The 10,580-nt window shown below is 44.0% G+C and overlaps 1 protein-coding gene across 3 annotated transcripts in view; it reads left to right on the forward strand.

Annotated features, from left to right (window-relative positions):
* Cers3 (ceramide synthase 3) overlaps positions 1 to 10,120 on the forward strand; it is a 127,027-nt gene extending 116,907 nt beyond the window's left edge. For all 3 annotated transcript variants that reach the window (XM_023712751.1, XM_004623252.2, XM_023712754.1), the window contains exon 11: positions 8,036 to 10,120. In XM_023712751.1, coding sequence (XP_023568519.1) covers positions 8,036 to 8,194 — 159 coding nt within the window. In that variant the 3' untranslated portion in view covers positions 8,195 to 10,120. The remainder of the gene's footprint in view (positions 1 to 8,035) is intronic.
* Positions 10,121 to 10,580: the final 460 nt, after the last annotated feature.

Genomic DNA, 10,580 nt, shown 5'->3' on the forward strand with positions numbered 1-10,580 from the left:
ATTAGAAAAACCGTACTTCCAGCATACTTTGGCCAGAATTTTCCAAATGATGGGTTGTGAACCACTAATAGGTTGCTAAATCTCTTTAAATGAAATAAAATATAACATGTCAGAGTTTGCCTCACCTAGTAAAATTTGTTAATTATGGGTGATTGTAGTTATTTCAAATTTTATTCCTAAATGTCAGTCCTGATAGAACAAGGTGAGATCAGAGCTGGGACAGCGAGGGGTGGTGATGCAGCCGGTGCTAAGCTTGGGAGGAGGGTGGCAGTGCCTTATTCCACCAGGAGTGTTCCCCAGACCGAGCTGGGCTCTGCGCTTCTGTGTGTTTTCTGGGTGTCTGTCTAGCCTTTTCCGCAGTGGCCTGTGGGTCACTGTTTCACTTTGATGCCTATCAGAGCAGGGAGGTCTTGTAAAAGTTGCCTAACCCCTCTGAGGCTCAGTTTTCACTCTTGTAAAGTGAAGAAAATGATTCCTATGTCCAGTGGTTGTGAGGAGGAAATGTTATGGTTCCTAGTAAGTAGTCCAGTGGTGCTGGCCCATGATGAGTCCATTAAGGGTCGTTGCTATTACTGTTGTATTAAAGATGGTACCTGCAAAATAAAAGAGAATATAAAGCACAATTTGGTTAATATTTGCATGACACACTTCCAGACTAGTTTGCATAACATGCACCCACCCTGTGTGTCCACCTAACAACTCTTCATGCCAGGAAATTCACAGGGCTACTCTGTAGCCTTCTGCATCACCGGAGGCAGTGGCTCTTGGTCCTCCAAGATCACAGTCCTTCCTGAGTCAGAAATGAAATTAGTAGGTGATATAATTTACCAGTGAACCTAAGTTCAAAAATTATGTTATTCCCCAACTGTCCTATGAAACCCATTTCCATAAAATATGAATTTGGCATGTGAAATGTGTGCATTGCTGCACTCAAAAGCATACTGGGGTTGTGGTGGGGCTCTCCTGTTTGTAGAATCACATGAATAGAAAGCCTGTAAGTGAGGGCTGACAGATACGCAGACACTGTTGGCAGTGTGTCGGCATCGAGAGGTCTCCAGCAATGTGCAGTCTTCCTTTGGCTTATCAACATAGTTACCTTCTAGAAAACTTGGAAGACAGCCACCCCTCGGTTTCTATAGTTTGCTGGGTCCAGAACAACCCATGTCATCAGAGGCTCCACTTCTCTGTACTAATGTGACAGGATTTGTGTGGAATTTGCATACATCTTCCTGTGTACATTGAAATATTTCCTGACCACTTATAACATCTACTACAATGTAAATGCTATCTAAATGGTGGATGCATTGCATCATTTAGGGCAACAAGGAAATCTGAAAAAATTCAGATTTTTTTCTGAATATCTTTGGTCCTTGGTTGGAATCTACCAATGCAGAGTCCATGGATATGGAGGGCTGAGCCATAGCTTAAAACGATGCCAAAAAACTATGCTTGAGTGTAAGCTGGATTCCAGTCCTGGCTTACACAGTCATGAGCAGGATTTTACCTACATGCGTATCTGGCAGGACATACGGGTGTGTTGCACGTTACAGGATACCAGCGTCCCTGGCTTCCCCTCACTAAAGTCAGTGGTGTTCCCAACTTCTGTCACCAGGAAGATGCTTTAAAGTCCCCAAAGGCTCCTTGTGGCCAGGGCCCCTTCTCAGACACAAGGGTGGTGCAGCAGACAGAGTGGTGCCATTTTCAGGACTGTTTCTGTTTTCTGTTAGCGTAGCTTTTCATCTTGCCTTTCAGGGAAGAAATGGTGTTCCTTGTTCTTATTACAGTTTGTTGTTACTCCCTGTAGCAATCTCTTGAGAAAGGCAAAGGCGGCTTCAGGGACATGACCATAAAAGCAAGTGTCAGCTGAGCGGGCCGTGCCTGGAAGAGACAGTGTATAACAGGGAGTCCTCTCCATACCAGCTCCTGGCAAATCAGAGTGTCCGCCCTTCTCCTGCATCTTAGCCTTCCATTTTTGCAGTGAACGTTTATTCTGAGACTGTGTTGTTGTAGAAAAGCAGAGAACACACAGAAAAGAGCTCTGTGAAGTGAAATGTCTATGCTGAAGCCAGCAGAATGTGTACATACACATGGGGTTTTTGAGGCTACGCAGAGTGTGCCCTGAGGAGCTATATATTTACATCTATCCAAAGGCCCTTGGGAGGTGGACGTTACAAAGGAAAACGAAAGTCCTATGGTTATGGTTGTCATCTTGAAAAATGATGGGAGAGGAAGTGGTCTCTACCTTCCATATATTTTAATAGAGATGTTTGTGAACAGGCTTCATGGATGACCTTAGTGGTCGTGTCCATTACTGGACTCGCAGGGTTCACTTTCCCTTCATAATAATTCCTGTTGCCTTTTATTTTTCACAGTGGAGGCTGATCTGTAACAATTCTGCCCACCTTCCTCGGGGCAGTGTTGTGCTAGGAGATGTCCTTGCAAAATTACTTTGAAAAACCATAAGAGGACGAAACATATAACCCTTAATTAGGAACTGTCACTGAGGGACCCTCTGCATAAAGAAAAGGAAAAGAAATGTAAAAGGGGTCAGGGTCTTCGGGTGTAGCTCAGTGTAAAAGCCCTAGCTTCAGTTCCCATTACAAGCAAAAAAAAAGTCATCTTGATGATCTTTTTTCTCTTAGTGTTCAGTCCTTTGAATTTCAAACTATACAAATTTGTGTAGCTATTGCCACAATCAGGGTAGGGAACAATCCCACTACCTGAAATAATTCTATCCCCAACCTAGTTCTTGCCTGCCTCTTACCTATTCCTCATCCATAAATTTATCTTTTATTTTTTTAGCAGAATATATTTATTGGAGGAAAGAAAGCTCCTGTCCAAGAGAGGGACAGAAGGGGACCACCGAGTGGGTTGTCCCCGAGAAGCTGTCTTTTCCAGGGACTTTATTACAGAGTAAAACTATGCTGTGAGGCAGGCCTAAGGTGGTAGAGAACATGGGAACTCACTTAGGTGGGCATGAGGTGGGATAAAACTATGGTTTTCAAGAACACCTTGTAGATGTTGTTAGTAGGTGACCTTCAGAGACTAAAGCTTTTGTGCTCAGCATCCTTTCTTTGGTATTCATCCAACTCCTTTAATGTGTCAAACATTTGTTTTTCTATGTTTTTAAGTAGTGTTTTATTGTATGAATGTACTGTAGTTTGTCTATCTGTCAGCTGAAGGGCAAGTGGGTTGCTTCCATCTTTGCCAATTATGAATAGAACTATTGCACACTTTTGGTCTTGTGTGAGCAGAAATGTCCATTTCTTTGGGGTGGGCACTCGGATGTAGGACTGCAGACAGATGCAGCAAATGAATGTTCCACTTTGTGAGGCACTTGCAAGCTCTTTTCTGGAGTGTGTCCCCGCTCCCACCTCCAAGACAATGCAGGAAAGTTGCTCTGTGTTCTTGTCAGCTCGTGGTAATGTCTGTTGTTTCGGTTTCAGCTGTTCTCATGGCTTTGTAGTTGTATCGCATCTAGATTTAATTTGCTTTAATAGCTAATGATATTGGATGTTTTCTCACATGTTTGCTTGTCATTCTGCATTCTGTTTGATTAACTGCCTATTTTTATGTCTTGTGCCTTTTTTTTTTTTCCTTCACAGTACTAGGGTTTGAACTCAGGACCCTGTGCTCACCAGGCAGGCACTTATTCTTCTAAGCTATCTCTCCAGCCCCTTGTGACCTTTCTAAAAATAGTGTTGCTTTTTTTTGTTATCTTTGAGAGTTGTTAGTATGCATGTGAATTGACATGTAATTTTCTCCCAGTTTGTAGTTTATCTTTTTGTTCTCTGAAAAGTGTGTTTCACAGAGCAAAGGTGATTTAATAAAGTCTATCTTACCAGTTTTTTCTTTTATGAAGTACTTCCTGTGCCATACCTGTGAACTCGTTGCCCAGCCCAAGGTCAAGGGTTTTCTTCTTAGTTTCATAGGCTTGCATTTTACATTTAGATGTACAATTGTCTTAGTTACTTTTCTTTTCTTTTTTTTATGAGCAGAATATATTTATTGAGAGAAAGAAAGCTCCTGTCCGAGAGAAGGACAGGAGGGGGGCCCGAGCGGGTAGTTCTCCCAAGTTACTTTTCTTATTACTGAGACAAAGTACTAGATAGCCCAAGTTAAAAGGAGAAATGTTTATTTGCCTCACAGTTTGTGGAGGTTTCAGCCCATCATAGGTTGGCTCTGAGGCTCATGGCATGGCAGAGAGGCATTCCAGTGGAGAAACAGCTTATCGTGGGCAGGTGGCAGCAAAGCAAGGGAGTTGCAGCTTTTGTCTGATCCTTTTCACTTCTGCAGGCTACTGGGATTAGTGTGGTGCCACACCAGTCAGTGGACTAATTTAGTAAACAGCCACCCCAAACCCCAGGACATTTAATCTTAGCATTGTACTATCCATCAATCATACACTCTAGATTAATCCTCCTCTTGATAAAGCCCTGCCTATGACCACATGAGGGTTTGGAGGGACATCTAGACACAAGCTATAACAACTATCTATTTTGAGTTGATTTTTATAAGGTATGATATTCAGATGAAAATTTACCTTTTGGTTCTACATTATTTCTTGGAACTTCTATCTTCTGTCCATTGAGCTGTTTTCAAACTTTGTCAAAACTCAGTTGACTGCATTTGTGTGAATCTATTTCTAGAATCGTTATTTCATTCCACTGGCCTATATGTTTACACCGTGTTTTGATTATTGTAACTATAGTATGTCTTAAAATTGGGCAGGGTAAGCCCTCACATTTTAGTCTTCTTTTTCAGAATCGCTTTCCCTCTCTCCCTCCCTGCTTTGTCTCTCTGTCTCTGCCTCTGTCTCTGTGTCTTGTTCTCTCTCTCTCTCTCTCTCTCTCTCTCTCTCTCTCTCTCTCTCTCTCTCTGCCACTTCATCTCTCCAAGTTTTAGAGTTAATTTATCTATGAGAAATCCTGCTGATAGGTTGATTGATAGTGCATGGACTCTATAGCTCAACTTGAGGATAATTTACATTTTTGCAACTTTGAGCCTTCCAACCTATAAGCATTCTGTGTTTGTACAGTTACTTAGGTCCTCTTTAATTTCTTTCACCAGAATTTTGTAGATTTAATATATGAACTCCATGCATGCTTTGTTAGATGTACACTTACTTCATTTTGAAAATATTATAAATGTTGCAGACATTCAGTGTCGAGTTTTAATTTGGCATTAGCAGTTGTATTTGCTTTTATGGGCGTTACAGCAACCACTCCCCATTTGCTGCCTACAACAACAGAAGCATATTCTCTCAGTGTAGAAGACACAAGTCCACAGCTAGCTTTGCATGGCAGGCAAAGTCGCGGCCGGGCAGTGCTCCCTTTGGAGCTCCGAGGGGAGCTGCTGCTTGCTGCGGCTTCCCCTGGCAGCTTCGGGTGATCCTTGGCTTGTCCTTGTGATTCCAGCTTCTCCTCTGTCTTTCCCCTGCCACCCCATCCCCCTTGGGTTCAGTCTCCTATCGTCTCCCACTCGTAAGGACACTTGTGATGGCATTGAGATCCCACCTGGCAAGGTGGAGTGATCTTCCCATCTCTGAACCCTTAGTCATATCTGCAAAACTGTTGCCATAGCACGTGAGCATCACAAGTCCTAGAAATGAGGGCCTGACGTCTTTGAGGACATGTTTCAGCCTAATGTATTAGTTTCTAGTAACCAAGATATTGTGTGTGTGTGTGTGTGTGTGTGTGTGTGTGTGTGTGTGTTGACCTTGCATCCTTCAACCTTGTCAACCTTGTTAATTGTAGGATGGGGGGGTAGAGTTCTTTTCTACATAGACAGTCATGGGATCTACAAGTAAGGATGCTCTCTTTCCAATCTCTGTGAATTTCATTTCTTTCTCTTGCCTTTTTTTTAAACCAAAACTTTCAATATAATATCAAATAGTATAAAACCCAGCATCTCTACCACACAGTGACAGCAGCAGCCTTTCCCTCACTGTGCTCTCAGCCCTGCTCTCTGGCCTTGGAGTTGGCTGACTTTGGGCGAAATGTGAACCAGAACAGACTTCCTCACGGTGTGGGCGACGGGTGTGGGGCCTCAGTGACGAGGAGGCACCTAAGAGGGTGGCGCTGAAATTGTTTTATTTTCATTTAGTTCAAAATATTTTCTAGAGCTATTTGAGACTTTTCAACTCACTGATTATTTAGAAGGGTTTTTTTAAAAACATATGTACATTTATTTTGAGATTTGTCTATTATCTTTTGTATCTCTTTTTTATGTATTTGGTACAAGGTCTCACTACACAGCTTGGACTTGTAGTGATCCTCCTGTTTTCTAACTCCCCAGTGCTGGGATTACAGGAGTGTGCCACCATGCCAGGACTCGGTTGCCGGTGTGGCATGTGCTACGGGGGATCAAACCCTAGTCCCTGCAGGTGCTTAGTCTGCTGAGCTATCTTGCCAGCCCCTTGGTATTATCTTTTGGACAGCACATTGATTTCTAACTTATTCCATTATGCTGTGTAAGTGTCACCGGCTGGCATGGACTCTTAAACACGTAGGATGGAAATCAGATGTGGCCAGTTCTTGAGTCTTCTGATGTCTGTCACATTGTCCACCTCTTCTTCAAGGTCCTCTAAAGGGCAGGACCCTTGTATGCACTTATAAGATGTCACTAATCAACTAAGCATTCTTGCTGAATTTGTATAGAAATCACAACTTGCACACACAATGGCTGACTATGGAAACAACCTAAATGCCCAACAACAGATGAACGGATAAAGAAAAAAATATTATATATACATATATATGAATATTCTATATCTGTAGGGAATGATAAATTTGATTCATTTGTAGGGAAATAGATGGATCTTGATATAATGAGCAAATTAAATCAAATACAGAGGTTAAGTATCTCATGTTTTGCTTATATAAGAGACCCACACTGTAGATAAAATAAAGGAGAGATGGCAGGAAGCAGGGCGGCAGACTTCTGTGGGTTGGGGAGGGGCACAAGGAGAAGAGGGAGAGAGGAGGGAAAGGCAGGGACGGGGATAAAAAGTCAAAGTGCCACATGTGTGTGCCAATTTCCCAAACTGAATGTAATTATTACGCATTACATAGACCAATACAATTAATTTTTAAAAATAATGCGCAAATAGTCAAAGTTTTCTAATGTTCACAGCTTGAGCTTGGAACGCCAGCTCTTAAGGTTAGCAGCTCCCCAGTGGACCATGGACTCCCCAGCTGCCAGTGGACCGTGGACTCCGCGGCCACCAGAGGTGGTGACTCTTGACAGCTCTGTTCTCTGCTGCTCACTGCTTTCTGCGTTACCAGTCCTGGCTGCTGGCAGCTCTTGGCACCACAGGAGATAGAAATCATGAATAGGAAAAAAAAAAAGCCAGTTTACTTAGGATTTAGGCCATGGAATAGAAAACAGCACAGGGCCTGATCCTGCTGAAGGTACAGGGAGGTTGCTTACACAGGGAAAGGGGTGGACTCAAAATGCACTGTCCTACCTTCTCTTTGCTTGTGGCCAGGGAGGGGGCGGGGGGACCTGTGGACCTAAGTGCGGAGAGATGTGGAGGACATGGTCATCCAGAGCCTGCGGAGTCGCTGGGCGCCGTCTGTCTGTGGTCTTCAGCTGTCAAAGCGAATGCCGCCAGAGCTTGCGGTGCTTGGCATAGCCACAGAATAGAAGTACCATATAAAGTGCCTCTTGGGAACTATTGCACCCTTCTCTCCTGTCTTAAATGCACTTGCATAATTTTATTTGTTGACTTGGTAGAGGCTGTTTCATGACCAAGAGTGTGGCTTCTCTTGTGGAGTGCTGGTTCTCTGGATGCTGGGTTTTCTGTAAAAAACTAAACCTCTAAAATGGGCCCATTGGGCTGGAGAGAGGGCTCAGTGGAGTAAACGCTTCCCTGGCAAGCACAGGGCCCGAGTTCAATCTCTGGTTCTGCAAATAAATAAATAAATAAATAAATAAAATTTAAAAATAAAAATAAATAAAATGGGCCTGTTATTTTGCAAAGTCACTTAAGATGTCATGGAAGTGGTCACAGCCAATTCTCTGCTTTGTCTAGAACTTTAAAGATGTGAGGAGTGATGAAGAGGAAGAAGAGGAGGAAGAAGAGGAGGAGGAAGGGAAGGAGGAAGCTACCAAAGGCAAAGAGAGAAACTGTTTGAAGAATGGCCTTGGAACCAACAAGCACCTCATCCCCAATGGTCAGCATGGTCGTTAGTTTGAAGCCTACACGATGCCCACATAGAGTGTGCTGCAAGGACTGTTGGGAGCCTGCTACGCTCCCTAATCATTTTTCTGTGGCCAAGAGAACCACAGAGATCCCAGAATCTGCCCTTCCCTCTCTCTTTTTTGTTCCCTCCTATGATGTATTTAACAAAATGTTGCTAATTTGTGTTAAAGTATTAAATATGTGCATGGCTATGAATTTTACTATAGCTAGGATGCAGGCTGGTCAGAAATGTCAGAGATTTCTCCAGAGCTCTGCCTCAGTTCTAATTGTGCTCACTCATGCCCTTGAGAGCCATTGACTTTTTCAGGGCTGGCTTTGCAGCAGCCCTTGCCCCTCTCACCGTGCCCAGCTTCAGGATGGTTTTAGCAGTGCTAAGGGGACCTGCGCCCTTCCAGGCACACTCAGCCCCAGAGAGCAGCTCATTTTTTGGAGCAACGTCAGGAGCAGTAGTGGGACAGTTGCAGAAGGACCAGACAAGACACAAGGTCTAGGGTTTGCGACCATCTCCTGCTGTGGTAGCTCAGGCTGCGGTCTGTTGTACAGTGGTTCTGCTTGCTGTGTGGGTGGGTGAGGGTGAGGATCTGGTGAGATGAGAGGACGAATTGCACATTGTCCCTGAGGGTTGTTAACGACCATCTCCATGCTATGATTCCCACAGTTTGAAAGACAGAAGCCTGGCTCTGCTTGGGATAAGTGAGCAGAAATCAAAGGTAGAATCCTATGTAATTCCCCCAAATGGGTCTGAGATGCCCAGAGATGCAGATACCCTGAGGGCTGTCTCCAGCTGGTTCGCTGACTGCACAGTTGTTTCCCCAAGGATAGTTCTTAAGCTCCTCTGGAAATCTGCCCCCGAGGTCCTGTGGCCAAGGGAATTTTGGCATGTTTGCTCTTTATCTTTTGCTGGTTTTCATTGTTTTCCTCCCTAAGAGGGAAGCTTCCTTAAGCTACCCTGAGCCCTTTCTTTGGGCCAGCTGAGTTTCCCATGGACTGTAGGTGTCCAAGGGGGCCCTAGCAGGGAGGTAGGGTGCAGGCCAGGTTGCACCATGTCGCCTGCACAACCTGAGCCTCTGTGTGGCATTCGTGGGAGCCGTCTGGCCTAAAGAGGTCTTAGGATCAGAAAGAGGCAGCCACGGTTTTCATCGCCATCACCCAGCCAGTCACACTGCGTATGTAAAACACAACATGAAAGCCCACAGGGACGTCTAAGCACAGGCACCGAGTCACCTCCAGCCCTCTATGAGGGGCATGGGCATTGTTGGATCGGGGCTGGCTCTGTCTCCCCCTCCTCCGGGAAGGGCAAATGGGAGCACTTCAACACATCCTGTCCCCTCTGCAGCTTTGTCTCTGCAGGGGACCACATCCTGGGCACAGTGGGCAGTGCTGACCTCAGGGCCTTTTCGGGTCCCCTTGAGTTGAGGCTGAGCCTTCCCGAGAACGTGCTTGTGCACGGTGTACCTGCTCCCTTCACCCTCAGCCTGCCCCTCACAGTTGGGGTTCAATTTTGTGTCATCATCCTGTTTTGCTCAGGGTTCTGGCTATAAAGCCCCATGCACAGTGGGACTGTGGCCCCTCGAAGGTGAGACCCACATGGCAGGCTGCCTGCGTCCAGTAGCAAGGGCCCTGCATTCTGAGAAGTTCTGAGATTTGGGGGTTTTAATGAAAGTAGGTTTGTAAAACCTGCAAGCCAAGCAAAAACAAGAGGACAAAACCCTCTAGAATTTTTTTCCCCAACAAAATTTCTTGTTGTAGAATCCTGGGAAAAAAACAAATCTCAAATTTTCTCTGCTTATTATTTGCTTCTCTAAGTACTGTAACTTACGCATTGATGTAGAATGTGATATCATATATGAGAAATGACTTCACCCGAGGGCATAATTCTTCATTTATTGTTATATTGTTATTATAATTGTTCTTGAGGAGATTTTCACACTAAAGTATTATTTGTTATGTTTCCACTCCACAGAGTATTTTTCCACTTAACAGTATTTTCCACTAAACAGAGTATTAGCAGTCTATTATTTTCTTCATTTATTTTGGTTTTGTCTTGGTACCAGATCTCTTCTTGCTTAAAGTAAACAATTATTTATTTGCTGCTGTATCCTGCAATTTCTCCCCTCATTTTATTATTGAATTTAAAATTAATACACCAAGCTCCATGTTCTCTAATGCAGCTAGAAGCACTAAACTAATGTCCTACGAAGTGGATGCACATTTCTGTAACATCCTTCAGGTCTTTTGTGCTTAATTTTAGAGGTGACCTCCTTTCTACAGGAAGTAAGGACATAGGACTATGTGAGATGACTGTATTAAATTGGCAGCCACAGTGTCCTCAGTATTGCTGTAACGGTTATGGCTTAAAATAAAGTTAAAATGT

The sequence above is a fragment of the Octodon degus genome, unplaced genomic scaffold (assembly GCF_000260255.1).
Source record: "Octodon degus isolate 3935 unplaced genomic scaffold, OctDeg1.0 scaffold00002, whole genome shotgun sequence".
NCBI classification, from domain to species: domain Eukaryota; kingdom Metazoa; phylum Chordata; class Mammalia; order Rodentia; family Octodontidae; genus Octodon; species Octodon degus.